The 18361-nt window shown below is 41.0% G+C and overlaps 1 protein-coding gene across 1 annotated transcript in view; it reads right to left on the bottom strand.

The window, feature by feature from the left end:
- Positions 1–1543: 1543 nt before the first annotated feature.
- The window catches only part of myo1d (myosin 1D), a 116856-nt gene continuing 100038 nt past the window's right edge, over positions 1544–18361 (bottom strand). The window contains exon 22 of the mRNA XM_065949393.1: positions 1544–6411. Coding sequence (XP_065805465.1) covers positions 6255–6411 — 157 coding nt within the window. The 3' untranslated portion in view covers positions 1544–6254. The remainder of the gene's footprint in view (positions 6412–18361) is intronic.

The following is an 18361-nucleotide window of genomic DNA, read 5'->3' as shown; positions in this document are numbered from 1 at the left end:
GTCTTCATGTATTTGAAGGGGTAGGGAGGTTGAGAGCAGGAAAGGATACCCACCGATGGAGTGTAGGCACTTGTGGTGTTCGTGGATAGGGCAGGATTCAGAAGGTGACGAGGAGTGGACACCTGAAGAGCTCTACCTGGACACTCGGTCAGATTCACTGGAGGTTAATAGGGTGGAAGGGTGTTGCATCAAATCTGCACTGAAATTAAAACTAACAACAACAGAGAGAGAAACGTATTTCACAGAAATTACTTAGCTGGAACTGAAATGACACCTGACAGCAGCCTAGAAGGAATCTAATTTAAAGATGATTAACTGATGCAAATTAACATTAAATCTGTTTGGTTATATTAACAAAGAAAACACCCATAATCAGCTCAGACAGGAAGAGAGAGAGAGATAAATGAATAAGACATGAAAACTCTCTTCCTGTTTGAGATTATGGTGAGCATCAATACCATCAAATACAAAGATTACTTTTTCATCTTATTCGTGATCAATGCTAACAAATGACTCAGGCTGGTATGATGCTTTTCCTGTGCATTCAGTCTTATCTTCACCTGTAGTTTATTGTACATTGTAGCAATAAATATTCAAAAGATCAGCTTCATATTGAACTGTAATCTTATATATATATATATATATATGACTGTGTTTATATGCAGATGATACACCGTCTTATATCTACTAATTTACTCCCCTTGTTGAACTGTAATCTTTAAATATTAATGTGTTTATATGCAGATTATACACCGTCTTATATCTACAGATTTACTCCCCTTGTTGAACTGTAATCTTTAAATATTAATGTGTTTATATGCAGATGATACACCGTCTTATATCTACTAATTTACTCCCCTTGTTGAACTGTAATCTTTAAATATTAATGTGTTTATATGCAGATGATACTCCGTTTTATATCTACAGATTTACTCCCCTTGTTGAACTGTAATCTTATATATATGAATGTGTTTATATGCAGATGATACACCGTTTTCTATCTACAAAATTACTCCACTTGTTGGGAATCAGGGTTGTATATCCAAATACACTGCGAGCCCTCCCATGTAGGCAGATTAGTTTGGGTCAGTTCATTCTACAGAAATCACTCTCTGTCCATTAATTCCAATTTATTTAACCAGCAGGTCAGGCTGTCCCACTTTACTTAGTCAGTGCCCTTTGGGGAAAAAAAGTCATCCCACTCTGTTTAGCCGATAGTCATCCATCAGCCTGTGGATTAAAACCCCCTGCTGAGGTAGCTCCTGATGGCTGACACAGTGGGAGCGGGAAGCGGCGTTGTCATGCCGACTGCAGGGGTTTAGTTCGTCACCACGTCACTCAGTGAAGCAGCTGCTAGAGGATGGATTAACGTTGAGCTACGGCCAGCTACTTCCACACTGAACGGTAAAGAGAACGGCCGACCTCGGGGGAATATTTAGAGTTAACATCGGTGTTTGAATGATAATCATAGTGATGCCCGCGCTTAAATACACAAACACATGCAACAACAGCACAGCTAGTCAAGAAGCTAGGAAAAGGATGATCAGCTATTGAAGCAAATACATTTATTAATATAACGATTAATGACATTTTTTTCCTTTATGAACATCATGGAATACACAATCTGCATTTATACAAAATACATTTGCACAGAAATAGTATTACAGCAATGACGTTCCCTTTAGTCTTGATCTAGATATTACAGTATACCGATGGAATGTAATCACAAATATGCAAAATATAAACTCAATATAAAATAAGGCACTTATTGAATGAAAGGTGTGTGCATACAGACTTTGCTTTGAGCCACAGGAATAAATTATGGAGAAGAAAATGGAACGTGTTACCCTTTTGGCTAACAATGACGGGCATAATAATGAGAATCTTTTGTATGTATGGAAAAAACCCCAAGTGTACGATGAAAACTGCATAGAATAGTGAAGGGAAGAACACAATGGCACACATCTTCTTGTGTTAACATTCATAACCGACATTCTCTTTACGCCCATTAATAAAAGTGGTAATTAGGAAGGGGTAAAGGGATCATTTGATTATTAAACCTGCGTTTAGGCGAATAATAGAGCGGAAAAGTCATCTTTGCTGAACAAAACTAATCATTAATGTGGTGGTATTCTGTAGTCAACATGAGAAGACCCCCAAATACCTTTAAATTGATATTATTGTGTGTATCCAATGCGGTTCAAAAACTGTTTAAAGTTCACGTATTATACTCCTTTTCAACAAATAAGTCTCAGAGCTCCCCAAAACGTGTGTGAAGTTTCTTGTTCTTAATCCACTCTGATCCTGTATTTGATCATGCCTATAAACCCTCTATGTCAGGCTGTTTCTGGGTCTGTAGCTCGACTGTCTCTCGGTCTTTACTGTACTCACACGTTCACAGAATAGCAAGAAAAAGTCACACATGGAAATGAGATGTGTTCTTCCGTTTGAGGGGAGTACTCTGAAAGATGGTTAGAGGGAATATTAACTGGTTTAGAAATCCTCCAGAAAACACCCCAGCTGAATATTTGAGCGTTGCATTAGATCTGAGCAGCCATTGGCACATTGTTATTTTCTATTTTTTTACTGGGATTTGTAATTCATAAAAAATATATAGGATAACATTCTTGTTATCTATGATAGGTTTTGGATCCCAATATCTCTTTTGTTGCTGCTGCATGTTTGTCCTATTGTTTGACACGTCTTGTTTCTGCTCTGTACTCGTTTGTTGGATATTTCTTGTTGCTGGTGTTGTTTCCCTTTTTATTTCCACGCCTCAAGGGCACAGGACGGCTGAAGGAAAAAAAAAAGAAGAAAAATAGGAAAACGTTCACTGCAGGACGGTACAGTCAGCCGGAGTGGGCGAGGAGCGAAGTGATCTGACAGAAGAAGAAGAGTGAGGAAAAAAAAAGTGTAAGGAGTAAGGGAGGGGTGGAGTGGAGTTGAGAAGGAGAGGGAAAAGCAAGAGGAGGCCAAGCGAGGCTTTGTTCACGAACCCCCTTTAGCATTAAGAAAGCGGAGAGAGAAGCGCTGAAGTGAGGAGTGACACGGAGTCCATCCTAATGATGAGTGGTGAATAGCGGAGCAGAGAGGAGGAGAGGCCCTGTGGGAGATTACACTGCTGAAGGATATGGAGAGCAGCAGACACACACACACTTACACACACACACTCATCACAGGCAGCCTCTGCGCTTGAGCTCCTCTGAAAATCGCCTATTAACGCTATCCATGTCACTTCCTTAATCCATGAACCAGTTTCCCCAAATGACTCCTTTCTCTATCAGAGAGTTGTGTTTTTTTAAACCGAGCAACAGGACAAGGTCAGCCACCACCGCTCTGCCAGGCAGGAAAGACATTTGCTCCACGAGTACTTGCAAACTAATTAAGATAAACGAGTTGTTCAGACAACACTTAGGCACAATGCTACTGTGGCTAAAATGACTGCTAACGATTCGTCCTTCCTGGTGAATTAAAGTCGACAAGAGTGGCTCTGCCTCTTCAACTAGGCCAGACACAGAGGGAGCTCCGATTCCTGACCTTGAGCTGTCGATCTCCAGCCCACAGTCGCCAATCTTTACTTTGTGCAGAGACAGTACAGAAAATCTATGTGGGCACAAAGTGAAACCATTTCTATTTTCTGGTCTTAAGAGACCCTGGCAAACATTTGTCATATTATCTTTAAGACCATGGCTGGAATCAAAGTGTTTCTAGTACTTTTAACATTTCTGCTTTAAAGCTGATATTCAAAGAAACTGCTTCTTGACTTGGAAAACAAAAGTTTAGAAAATAATTCCAATGTTGTCACTGGCAAAAGTGACCTGAGGTCCCACAGGGGTCTGATTCAGGCCACATTTGAATGTTAGTATGAATGCAGTCTTAATCTTGATCAGCAGACAAAATGTTCTTAATTAAGTGCGGATGTGCAAATTTCATTATAACCTAATTAAAGACTCAAATCGTACGCCTGGATGGCTGCAAATTTTACTTTGGAAGGTGAAGTCAAGTTTGACTTTGGTGCATGTTGACATGAACATTTACACTTTTAACCTATTGCAAATCCCTTAGAAAGTGCTAACCTTTGGGGAAATGGAGGGTAAGAAAGTCCAGAGAGAGGATGGTTTTAAGGACTTCAACTTCTGTTTTGTCCAGTCAGTTAAAGGGGACACCAATGGCTGCACGCTTGAGTTAACGGCACAAACCTAATATCCCATTAGCCTCTGAGCTAGCACATTTACGAATCGGCAGTTAGCTCGATAACCAAAGTCCATTTAGCACTTGTTTGTAGTTTTCCTCTTACTTCAGCAGGATTACTCTGTGTAATTAAGGACAGTCCTTTGGACAAAATGACAGGGAAAGAAAAAAAGCCCAGTGAAGATAACATGAAAAGAAACTAGGAGAGCACATGGTGTAGCATTAGCATGTGTCACGCTGGCTAACTTGTTAGAGGCTAGCTCGAATGCTAACTTGTGGTGAGGCTGTTTTTGAACAGATTCATTAATAAGCTAATTAATTATATTAACTCATAACCATGGCCAATATGAAACTCTAACCTTTGAGTAGAGTTTTAGAGCAATGAAAACACACATGTTTGTAGTCCTTAGACTTGTAGTCTACTCTATCTGTGGACAAAATAGATATTATATTAACCATATAAGCACAACAAATATTGCAACTGTGCCGTAGAGAAAGTCATGCCATCATTACGCCTTTGGACTTTCACAATGTATCCACAACAACGTGATATTGGTATCCCAGAATGTGATTTTACATACAGCGTTGTAACACGCACACACACAGGGGGGTCCCTGGGGTTCAAGTGCTGATGATGAGACTTGTGTGAATTGGCTGGAGAACAGTGAATGGAGTTTAGCAGCAGCAGCATCAGACGGACATCAGGCCTCCAAAGATCTTCTGCTCATACATGAAGTCACTCCCATCATGGAACAGGGCGGTAAAGTAGGACAGCAGCCTGATTACAGACTTCACAGCCGTCTGTCTGCACTGCTTCTCTGTGGCCATTAGCCAGACTCTCGGTCTCAGAGCCAAGAACAGGAGAGCTAACAGACACACACACACAGTACACACACGCGCCTACAGTCGCACTCACACACTCTTTTTTTTTTTCCCTCTGTGTTGAAGGGGATATTTGTCAAGTGGATATTCCAAAACGACTAAGGGCCACCACAAGTCATTAGCCTATTCACGCAACACAAAGACGGCAAATGGGGTTGTGTTCAGGGGCTGGAGTTCACGTGGGATAACACAGTACTGGCCACAAACACTCAGCTGCTACACTAGAGAATATAAACTTAAATACTTTGGTATTGTCTTCAAATTTGCCTTCTGTTATTCAGGTATAGCATTGTATTTCTATGCTTAATAAAGTATTTTCTAACCTTAAATATACAAGCAGTATTAGAGATTATTATATAAAAGGACAGACGTTGTAGTAGAGATTATGAAAAGCAGAATTTAAATTATAATAACTCGCGATGTTCAGGATATGCTCAACACATCCTCTGACTAACAAACTAACAATGAATGAGACAAGCTGAATCACTGAATCACATTTTTCCTCCTCGCTGTTTCCACATGTGATTGTAAACATTTACTGAACTAAAAGTGGACTCTGCATTTCCTTTCATTTAACGTGTGGGAAAGTAAGTCTTCAATTCAGGTCATTGACATAATTATTCCTCAGTACATAAATCACAAAAACAGAGTTTTCCTCGATTCTGTCACACATAAATATCATCTTGCTTCATTTTCAGGGATCGTTTTAGATCCGGCTCCTGCACAGGGAGCTGCAGGGATTCATACGCCCTGCAAAGCCTTTTTTTTATTTTTATGATATTTTATCTAAATATTGCACAAAAAATCACCTTAAAAATTTGGATTTTAAACTAGAAGAAACGCTACTTTGGTAGATTATCATTATCATGTAGTGCGTAAAAAAAAGAAAAATCTGTTAAGCATTAAATTGGAAGTGTTTTTGCACACTTTCTGTTTAAAGTTATATTGCATAGAAATCTACAATTTGGCATGGCTTTGCATTTTCACAGATCCAATTAACCGAATCCTCCTAAAGAGCTGCAAACTGAATCATCTCATTATCAGCAGCTCTGCAAAAACACAAGTGAATCAGAAATGAATCATCATCATCATCATCATCATTATCTTCATCATCACCCTGGCGTGGTTTTGAAATCAGCTGTCAGCTATTTTTCTTTTCTTCCGCTTTTTGGCCCGTTGGTTTAGTTGCCAGGGACGGCCAGGATGTAACCAGATCGGCTCTTGGTGAAGTCTGGCTGTGATTGGTTGATCTTGGGCTCCACGATGACCGTGCACTTCCTGCCGCTCATGCTGCACTGGATGGGACTAGAGATGTTGACCTGCAGCTTCCTCTTCTCGCTGCAGAGAGGAAAGAAAAGAGGGAGAATTTTAAAAAAACAAGAGAGAGAAAGTGTGATGTTGTCAGGGCACGGTTTAACAAAAAAAACTGTCTTTTTTAGAGATTGAATTTTGGGCTCTTTATGCCTTTATTTAGAGACAAGACAGGAGATACAGTCAGAAATTGAGGAGAGAGAGAGAGGGAAGCGGAGAATAACGTGGGAAAGGAGCCACAGGTCAGATTTGAACCTGGACCGCCCGCTTAGAGGACTACAGCCTTTGACATGGGATGCGTGCACTGATAACTAGGCTACCAGCGCCCCTGCAAGAAAGAGTATTATATGGAGACAGACTTCTTTCTTCTAAGTCTGAGTTTTGTTGCCATGTTTTAATGTGTTTTTAAGAAATGTAATAAGTGGGTTTACTGTGTACAACATGAAGGTTAAACAGTTTTCCTTTGAGGAAGATTTTTTGGTATTATCACTGAAAATATGTTGTTTTTTAGCTGCATTTCTGATAGCTTTTATTCTGTCAAGTGCTTTTTAAAAATGTCATCACAGTCCACGGTTTGCAGCTCCATTTGCCGACACTTCAAAGTTTAAGAGCTACAACCTCAAATGCAAAATCTCCGTCAGTTACGAGAAAACAACCAGCAGCCCCTGATCAGAGGACCTCAGAGTCCTGCTGGTGTTGCTCGGCTTCAGCAGCTTTTTAATACAAGCACGTGCATGGACAAATTGTACAACGCTCCACACATATCATAAGCGCCTTACAACGGATTCTGAATATGACGGGGAAGCCAGTGCAAAGACGTGAGGATGGTTAAGACCTTCTAGACAATTTTGTCAGAAGCTTGGCAATAACATCTTGCATCCCTTCTACAGTAAGCGCTTCAAGGATGTGCTGCTGAGGCAGGTGAAAAGAGAGTTATAACAATCTAGCTGAAGTGGAAAAAAAAAACCTTGAACACTCTTTTCTAGCTCAGATATGGACACAACAGGACCGAGTTCAGCCATGTTTTATAAGAGGAGTGAACCATACTATTTACAGTACATGCTGAGACACCTCAGTTAAGCAGGGCAATGTTAACAGCAGATGATTAAAAAAAAAAAAGACTTCTTGTTTTTTTTCAGTATTCAGCTTGAGAAAATTGTCTGCCATCAAAGCTTGTATACAGTGAAGTAGAACAGATCATTTAGAGTTATTTGGGGGATTTAAGAGTTGCAGTGAGAGGAGACATATTTAAAAGTTCTCACGCCCCAGCGGGGAGCAGATGCAGAGAAATCAACAGAGGCTCTAGTACAGAGCCCTGAGGAACACCATTAGACATGGCTTTGGCTGACGAGACATATTTTTTCAACAATGACTGAAAATGTTCCGTCAGAAAAATAAGAGGGGAGCCAATATAAAAGCTTTTTCCGAGACACCCACCTACTGTCTGAGTGGCTTTTCTCATGATATTACACAAGCAGCAACACCATGAGTACAAGAGAGGCACAGTGAGTGACTTATTATTTTTTCACAAATACACTTTCTGTCACTGGTGTAAGGTCAATAAATAAAAGACAATCTGTACCTGTTGTGAGACAAAAAGCAGACGCAGACCAACTAAAGCAAACATCACATAACAACATTAACGGATACAATCAAAGTTTCTCATATACTCTCATTAGTGTATCTCATAAGCAGCCTGCTTCAGCGGCTTCACATTACATCCAGTTATAGTTTAATGCACAGGAATAAAATATGCACAGGAATAAAATATGCAGATCCATTAGTGACCCTTGTGTATCTTTGTGTGTATGTGTGTGTGAGAGAGAGGGAGAGAGAGAGAGGGAGAGGGAGAGAGAGTAAAAGTATGGGAGGATGTTAAGACCATAAATCATTTTTGCTTTCACACAGCATCATAATCACACAAATTCATCACATTCATCTACGCGCGCGCGCGCACACACACACACACACACACACACACACACACACACACACACACACACACACACACACACACACACACACACACACACACACACACACACACACACACACACACACACACACACACACACACACACACACACACACACACACACACACACACACACACACACACACACACACACACACACACACACACACACACACACGTTAAGGTATACACGTTTATATGCACAGTCAGACTCACACACTCTCACTTCTGTTTTGGGTCATAAATCAGCCTCCCTCACGCACAACTGTACTTTCTTGCGTACTCAATTATTCTCAGTCATGCATACTATCACACTCTTTCTAACACACATACACACACACACACGCACACACAGCATTAGACCCTATAGAGCAGAGTTTTGAGACTGAGACTGATGTATTTAGAGAGAATGGTTCTTAAATGATAGGAAATGTATAGGAGAGGAAGTATTGTGTGAGAGAGGAAGTTAGCAAAAACTCCGCTGAGATCTTTGATGTTTGGTTTTTTTTTACATAGAAATACATCAGGGACTTCTGGTGTGCCGCTAAATTAGCGACATCGTACCTGTATCTGTTTTTACCTGTCCTCAAAACCTCAAAACCCCCCCAAAAGACAGATGACGGAGAAAGACAAACACAAAGACCACGACGCACACAGATTATGGGCATTAGAGTCTTACATGCTGTGCTAAAGGCTATCCGCTCCATGCATTTCCTAGATGAAGAAAAATGTGTGACATGGCGCCGATCTTGCATGAGATCTTCTGGTCAATTATAGCAACATCTGGTGATTTTCCATGATTTCACATTGCATCACACCTCACCTTTAAATGTTTGATTGAGACTTCCCTACAGCTGCAAAAATGACAGATCGTACTTTTGCGTTGAATGTATGAATGTGAATCTTTATCTTATGATTTAACTGGAATATTCAAATTAACAAGTGATCAGCTGCAGCTCCACTTAGACCAGGGATGGGCAACTTTGGTCACAGCAAGGGCCACATTCATTTCATTCTCACTGCCAGGGGGCCAAATTGTAATTTCCAAAAACGATTACAGTCAATTATGTCTCAAATTTAACTCAACATATACCAGAGATCCAATATTATTATGGACATATTTCTGGTTTTCATGATTTCATGGCAGATTTTGTCATGTTTTTCTTCATGTTTCCAATTAATTGATATGTCAGAATTGAACTGAGGGCCACGTTGAGGTTTGAGGCCGCCAGTTGCCCACCCCTGACTCAGACCCATAAGACATAAAGGCCAAGTAAGCTATAAGTTTAGCTGATCTGCTGCTTGATGGAGCTTCATGGTTTCTTCATGGAGGTGAGAATGGTATCAAACGTCTTATCCAACTCTCAGCAAGGGGGAAAATACCAATCAATTACCTAAAATTATAAACTTTTCCTTTAAATTGTAGCATAGTCATGAACAGGTAGATACTGTGGTTTAAATTCCCCCCTTTCCTGATTGGTTGACAGCCTAATTGGTGTTGAATATTAAAAATAAAGTACTGTTTTAGAAGCCTAGTTACAAACACTCAACTATAAAGAGCATGAAATAAATCTACAGTTTTCTTAGAAATGCTGTCATGACTATGCCATAATGTGGTCGTTTTATAAGAACGTATGTAGGAGAGTATGACGCTGTACTGTGCATGTGGGAGGGAAGAAAGAGTGTGTGTGTGTGTGTGTGCAGGATTATGGTCATTTATATCAGGAGAGAGTGTACGTACATGTGTGTGCATGTTTCATCACACAGGCTGAGAAAATGAAGATGAATACCAGAGGAGAGATGGAGCAGCAGAGCTGTTGGAGTCATGATGAGTATGGCGTTTGCTCGGCCGCAGAGCTGCACAGGATTGGTTTTTAGTGCCTGTCACATCTAGTTAGAGGCTTTCTGGGTGAACGCCTGCTTTGCCTCGTTTGCTCTTAAACAGGATCGATGACGGGAATGAGAGAGAGAGAGAGAGAGAGAGAGAGAGAGAGAGAGAGAGAGAGAGAGAGAGAGAGAGAGAGAGAGAGGGGAGAAAACGCCACAGAGAAAATGTAATGTGATGTGGAATGAGAAGATGACTGAGTGATAATTGTTTTTCGCTGACGAGAGAGAGAGAGAGAGGGAGAGAGAGAGAGAGCGAGAGATGAGATGTTAATGTAAAGGTGCTCAGAGAGGAGGGGCGTTTTTTTTTTTCCTGCACTGTCAACATCTCGTCGTGACACACTTTCTCTCTCTGGCCCAGTTTCCCATCATGTCCGCCCGTGTCATCACTAAACAAATCCATTAACTGCAATTAAGGTCCAAATCCCATAAACGCTGCCAATCTCTTTTCCACTTGAGTCTAAACTTAGGAAAAGGAGTCAAGGACCTGATGACACAAACTGACTTGTTGCGCAAGAACAATAAGTCATAAACAATGAGCAAATTGCTCATACTGCCCACACACACTCCTCTGCAGAGTGTGTGTGTGTGTGTGTGTGTGTGTGTGTGTGTGTGTGCGTCTCTCTCTCTCCTCTCTCTCTCGCTCTGCAGCTCGGCTTATGCAGAGCGTAGCACTGATGCTGGTTTCCATGGTAACCCCCCATGAACCAAACTCCCCCATCTGTCATGGCCGCCAGCCAGCCAATGGTATATTCGCTCTGCATGTGTGTGTTTGTGTGTGTGTGTGTGTGTGTGTGTGTGTGTGTGTGTGCATTTGTGTGGTGATATGTCTCCTTCTCTGAGCGTCTCTCATCCTGTTACTTCTCCATCTCTCTCGCTGAAAAATGCCAGAGGGGGATTCTACGCTTTGCTTTGCGTGAAGGGCAAACCGGGTCGGGTTCAGATTCACACAAATACAAATACAAACACACACACACACACACACACACACACACACACACACACACACACAAATAAAATACACACTTACAAAGCAACTAAAACTGTTTTTTGACACCTTCCTGATATGTTAGCCAAAGCTTCTTCCTGAATAAACTCTCAGACGACCCAATAAAAATCGAATACAGCTCCTTATCTCCAGATAAAAAAACATCATAAGTAAAAGTCTTAAGGTCACTGGTTGGCCTTTCCAATCCAGAGCTGGACTGAGCCGGTCTGAGCCCCGAGGGCAGACTTAGTCCTTCACTGGACAGCCTCTCCAGCAGCACTGGAAAATCAATTCTCTCTCCCCCCTCCCCACCCCTGCCAACCCGCTCTCTTTGTGTGTGTTTGCCCTTCATGCCATGTGAGTCCAGGCTCACTTGCTCCCAAAAGAACCTCCTCCTCATTTTTATGGAGGATTGCGGTTGGTCAAAAAGAGAGAGAGAGACGGGAGGATGGGAGTGAAGATCAGCGGGAGTTTAAGTGAAAGTAGAAGTTGAGGACCAAATTTCTGAAGAGTTGAGAAGAGTTGGGGAGTTGGTTCAACTCTAATCTTTAAAAAGTTGTTCTATCAAGCTGGCAGAAATTTAGATGGTCAATGCAAAACATATCAAATAAAAATAAAAAGTCTCCAACATAACTACCCCTAAAGAAAATAAGATATTGTGTGAAAAAAAACCTTTCAAAATAAAATTGATTTGGGCTTTTCATGTTCGGTTTATTATATTTATAATGTTTCATTTGTATGCAGTTTTCTTTCAGTCTTTATGTTTTCCAGCTAAGTATTATTGATTTTTTCTGGTGTTTTGGATTTCCTCCACTTACTAATGTTTTCAAACTTTGTAAAATCTAAATAAAATATTCCAAAACAAGCAAATATGTAGTGACAGATTGGATTTGTTTAAGTGAGATGTATGAGTTATGTATCACTTTTTTATCTATAGTTAATAACGTCATCATGGCGCCTGCTGTGAGTAGCTGGCCGAGGTACTAACATAAAAACTTGGTTTAGGACTAATACACATTCAGCCCTTATCTTTGAAACTACCTTTTTTTAACATTACAAGTTTTGTGTCTCATCACGTGCTGTGTGTTTGGTTAAACTGCAGATCTGTTTGGTTCTGATAATATTTTTTGAAGTGGAAGTTTTTTAAAGAATATTTTCCTTCAAATCTGCACACAGCGATACAAAGCATTAGCGTTTCTGGTGTTTTTCTATCCGTCTTAATCAAACAGAGACAACACATTGAAGGTGATACATTCACTTTCACAAGTACCCCATACCACTATGCTTAAAAAAAAATCAGAAGCAACCCTTTGAAGGTGGTGGAAATGAAAAAAAGAGGGATTGTAGAAAAGGCCTTCCAGGACAGAATATCCAGAAAGTAAGACTAAAAAAAAAACAGAGTGCTTCGGGCTGTGAGTGAAGAAATGAGCTGCGAAATGAGACCAGGGGCAGAGAAGCAGGAGAGGACGATCCCGGCTATTTTCAGGTTGAGGAGCCAGGATTACCCTCGGGTCTCTGAAGCCATCCAGTCCCTCCTCTGAGTCATCCCTCTAACACAGCACCTGGCTCTCCCCCAAGGAGGAGGAGGAGTAGGAGGAGGAGGAGGAGGAGGAGGAGGACCGTAAAGATGACTGGCAATGAAGACTCGGGACTCTGAGCAGGTGATCAAAGTCAGATCTTTTCTCGCTTCTAACCGTGATGACGGAGCGGTTTTAGGATGGAGGGGGGGGGGGGGGAGGAAATCACAGCTCGTTACATCAGCTACTAAAGGAGGTGAAACACTCAGAGGGAAAAATCTTGTTTCTAAATGAAGGACTTGATCTTTCCCACGCTTGCAAAACGTACCGAGTGGAACTGAAAAACTTCTAAAGACCAAACCTGCTGTTTAATGCCAACGCTATATATTTGGTGAAAGCCTCAGGTAACACATTTAATATTCATCTCATTTTTCAGCTTCAAATACGCACCAACAGTCCATCAGCCTCTGACTCCCTCTGTCTTATGATTATAGATTTATATTCTAGGAGTAATCCTATTTAATGACTTTAATGGATTTTACCCCTTTAACTTTCATTTCGGCTTTAACTTGTGAACATTTTCCAGAGGGGCTGCTTTGAGTGACAGGAAGTTGTCTGCTCGGTGTGAAGATGTTTTTTCCAGAGCGTTGCACCTCTGTGATCCTTGCTCTCTTATCGATGGGTTATGTAATCTGCCGTTTTGTCTGAACTGGCCTTTTAGTCAAAGCCTAAGACCGCTCTTTGCACAGAGCTAAAAACAGAAAGCTGTTGGTTTATAATCAGACACACACTTCTATCTCAAGGTAACTTTTTACACAACCAGGCAATCTGACCATGCCCAATGCAAGCACAAAGTCCAGTTTGTTTGACGAGTGTGAGTCTGCTTCCTTAGCCTTTGCACAGTTGGAGGAGGTGGGCTTTGGCACAGCACGGGTATCAACTGCAACCTTGCGTAATCAAGAAATCCAGGAGTGTTAGAGGGCCATATCTGACCAGAACGACTGTCCAAACTCAGCTGCAGGTTTATCAATTAGCCTTGAAAATATACTATGTTACATTGATAGCTTAGCATTTTTCAGCCCCTTCAATGCTCAGCAGTTGCGACCTCCCGTTGAAATAATGTCACATCTTGCTCTGGAAAAATCCAACATTACGATGCCAAAACTTTAGGCTTCAAAACCCCCAGATAACAGTCCCAAGGATGATGTCATAGTGGTTATGTCCACTTCTTATATAGAGCCTTTGATCTAAAATAAAAAAATAGGAGAGCAGTGATTACAAATAATGCGGATGCTGTGCTAAAGTAGAACAATAAATACACCCTGAAACCTGAAAAGATGGTCAGCTGATACACAACAACACATCCACAGTGTTCCAGCAGGTTGAAGCAGACAGGAGATGAAGCCTGGCTGTTCATCTGTCAGAGACTCAGTGCTGATCTCCTCCACACACACACACACACACACCTTACCAAGAAATGCCACTTTCTCTTTTCTAAGAAGAACCTACAGTCTGCTCGCATCAATATTTCAGCGTGTGGGACCACACTGAGATCAAGACAGAAAGAGCAGGGAGTGAAGAGAAAGCACACACACACGTACTGAATACTGCTTGTTTTCTCCTCACAGTGTGTGTGTGTGTGTGTGTGTGTGTGTGTGTGTGTGTGTGTGTGTGTGTGTGTGTGTGTGTGTGTGTCTGAAGGTCAGGCACCATGGGGCAGCACTGTGAGAGCTCAGACTGCAGAAGGAGCCGTGCTGATTGATGGAGAGGATTTTCTGCAGACTCCTTTTTGCAAATAACAGCCAACGTCTCGACATTTCTTCAGCAACAGCAGGATCAGATATTTATAATCCTTATAGAACAATAAACATTAATGCTATTAACAGACTGAAGACTGTTAAATGTAAAAGAAAGATGTGCTGGAAACCAATCATCAACGAAGTGAGAGCAATTTAAATCTCCAGAAATCCTCTTAACTTTCAACTTTTACTTTCTCTTCTGGATCTCTGAGGGAGACTACACAGCTGCAAATATTAAACAGCTACTTTATGATAAAGTACAAAAGTTTTGCCGATTTTCTTTTTCAGTCATAGTTGCCTCTTATTGTACAGTCAACAACAGAGGCAGAAATACAACATCAGAGAGCAAGACAATGAAAAGCAACAAAGCCAGAATTAGTTCAGGTGATGAAGCAGTTACAAGGTATGAACCTTAAATCAACAGATTACAAGATGCTACATAAAATCTACATATCCCTTAATGAAAAGTCCACAGGCGTGTTAGCAGCTTTGTGAAGCTGATATGAAACTAGAGACTGAGGTAGTTTATAGGTTTAATTTATTTCTCTTCTAAAAAACAAGTCATATAAAACCTAAAGTCATTTTAAATGTGACTCTGTTGAGGTTTCCTTAATCATCTGTTTTAGTAAAAATGTTATCTTTGGGTTGTTTTTGAACATTCTCTTCTTCTTTGGCTAATACTTTTTCTTACATCAATTTGACACTTTATGGAGAAAAAAAAAAAGCAAGAAAATAAAGTACAAATTGATGGGTGATAACCTGTAGTTTCAGCATTAGTCTTACTTATACATTATAGCATTCTTACATTTTCTAAACAAGTGGTAATTCACACACTGATGGTAGATGCAGCTATGTAAAGTGACATGCCCCATCAGACATGTGGCTGCAGGAGCTGAGGATCGAACCCCAGAACCAACTGAAACCAAAGTCGCCCACAGGTTAAAAATCAAACTTGCTAGCTAAAAAAAAAAAAACCCCAGCGTTTACATTTCTACAACCAGTCGTCAGCTTTGCAATAAAAAGGCAAAACAATCCTAACGCTAACGTGTGAGCTAACAAACAGAACAAAAACAAAGAGCAGCTGAGTCAGAGTCTGGAAGGTTTTTCTCTTCTTAATCTCTATTTTGGTGTGATGAGAGCATCATGAACGATCCTTAAATTAATTAAAACGCAGCCTGGGAGGAACATGAATCTCTGTAATCAGTATTGCAGCAAATCATCAAATCATTTTACCACCATTTTAAATCTTGAAGTGGCACAACGGGAAGAATCAATGGATCCCAAAAAGACTGTAAGGTTCAGGATCTGGGATACTTTGTGTATTTAAATACTTTTTTGCTAATCAGTTCAGTAGATGCTTCTATAAGGTATCACACAGGTAATAGTGAGGTAATGATTGGTGTGTATGTCAGGGTTTGATGCTTTCAGGGAAGTCTGAAAAGGAGGTTACTCACTGTTCTGCTTAAGGACAAAAAGAAGAACTCTTTCTAAATGTTGGAGGACCGTCACACACAGCGAACAAAGAAAGAGTTATTTTAAGAAGCCCACATCCCCTCCTTCTTTTATTTTCCTCTCTTCCTTCTTCCGCCCACTCTCTACGAGGATTTGCATCTAACACCAGACCTGACACAGCATCCCGTCCTCGCAGTCACACCCTTTTCTTTCTGTGTCTCACATGGCTGAATCACACGTCTCACGTGCTCCAGTGTGCCGCACTCCTACTGGGGAGGAAACTGGAAGATGCACAGACGGCATGGAGCAGCACAAGAAACACACTTTACCTCAGAGAGAAAGTACACCTGAACGAGCTCTTAATGATCAACTAAAGAGAATACCAGATTATGAATCTTCTCCACTGTGGATGCATAAAAATGGGAAATCAGTCCAGTTTAAAGTTGTTGAGGTTTAGACCGGTTCAAAGTGTGAAATCTGCCTCTCCGAGTGCAGCTCTTTAATTAGCACCACTGTGAGCACGTTGAGCAGTTTTGCAAGCGCTGCAACTGCAGATGTTGTGTATGAATAATAGAGAAAATGCAGCAGGAGAGGCAGAGCTGAAGCGGACTGAAGGCATGGAGGGTGTGTAGGTGTTTCTGAGATGCTGTACAATATGTTTCATAAAAGTCAGGACGAAGAAGTCAAAACTATTATGACCGGTTTAGCAAAATCTTTTAACTTTATAATAATTAATTTACAGTTTGAGAAATGTTTGACATTGCAGCTTTCTGGATTCTCTGCTCCTCTTCAAACGTCTTTGGGTCATGGACAAAACAAACACTAAATCATCACCTGAAGAAGACCTCTGCTCGAAACGTTGTGATTAATAAAAACCTTTTTTTGTGGCATTTGAGCGAGTGTGTAGGCCAATCTTCTTGTATTTGCTATTTTTGCACTGCCCTGTGATGTGCGTATAACTAACTCCTTTTTCTCATGGACAAAACAAGATATTTAAGAGCATCATCTTTGGCTCTGGAGACAATTTACCTGTACAATACAATATGAATTTTGCTGTTGACAAAATGCATCTTATTGAGTGTTGTGGACTTTGAGGACACAGCTGAAAACAAAGGAGAAAAAAATGTCCTGAAGCGAGAGAAACACCCTGAAGCCCAGATCATCTACGGCACTAAAAGCTCTCAGCTGCAGCCGTAATGCATGCTGTATTTACTAAGCTGTGAAAGTACAGCAAATCCGGCTGTAGATATCTCTTTTATGTCTTTTTTTTTTGCCTCCCCCTAATTGTGTGCTCCCCTCCTCAGCTGTTATCTTTTCTCTTCGCCGCAGAAAAAGAGCTGCACTCACAACGGGAGAGATTACTAAGTAGGTCATTTAAAGATCGGGGTAAAAATGCACTAACAGCAGGAAGGGTATCGATTAAAAAATGTGCAAAGAAGAGGAGGCGGGGGGGGGAAATAGAAGGCAGGGTCAATCTTTGGTGTGCATGGAGAAGTGGAAGTCAGAGGTGGAGCTGCCTGAGCGAGGCTTACATCAAAGACGATTCAAAGACGAAGAAGAAGAAGCTGAGCATCTGTGCAGCTGCAGGCCTCTGCACCGAACAAAAGGAGAGGTCAGGTGTAAACCTACATGTTCAGCACACTCTCAAACATGTGAAATCCCAGAAGACGCATTCATCTTCACAATATCATGAGTCTCCAAAAAACTCCCATGAGGCTCCATGTGAAGTTGGATCCTAAACGAACAGTGAAAAAAAAAAAAAAACAAGCGATAAAGACATCTTCTTGTTAATATTCTGAGCTGGGAAGCGAGATGTGAGCTGCGAGATGTGAGCTGCGAGCTGCTGCTGCAGAGGGGAAACAGAGGCGCCGACTATGAAGGGCCCCCGGAGGTGTCTTGGATAAAACGCCTATTGTGATCCTCAAGTGTGAGTTAATAAATATTTCATTCTGTACATTTCTTTCCACCGCTTCTCGGGTTTCAGTTGAAATCTCTTAAAGTGAAAACAAACACACTGGAAGCTTTTTAAAAGAAGTGATGTAGCTGCTGCTGTGTTATCACATAGAAGCTGTAAGAGCTCAGTTTGTCTGAGTGTTTTTTTAATCTGCTCTCCTCCCTACATACAGAAGATACAGAACAGAGGACTACTGATGTGACAAATTGGCCAATGAAGCTAAACACACGTATCAGGCAGAATCCAAGAAACTGCGATTTTAATCAGGAGGTTTTAATCCTGAAGAGGAATCTGTGGAAGTCAATTTCTTGCTTAAGACTAAATTAGTATTCTTTGAATAACTCGTGCACTTCAGCAAACACAAAGACAAAATCAGAACTGAAATTCATCCAGAATGGACGAGGTGTA

The sequence above is a fragment of the Labrus bergylta genome, chromosome 21 (assembly GCF_963930695.1).
Source record: "Labrus bergylta chromosome 21, fLabBer1.1, whole genome shotgun sequence".
NCBI lineage: Eukaryota > Metazoa > Chordata > Actinopteri > Labriformes > Labridae > Labrus > Labrus bergylta.
This window is presented reverse-complemented; position numbering and strand designations above follow the sequence as displayed.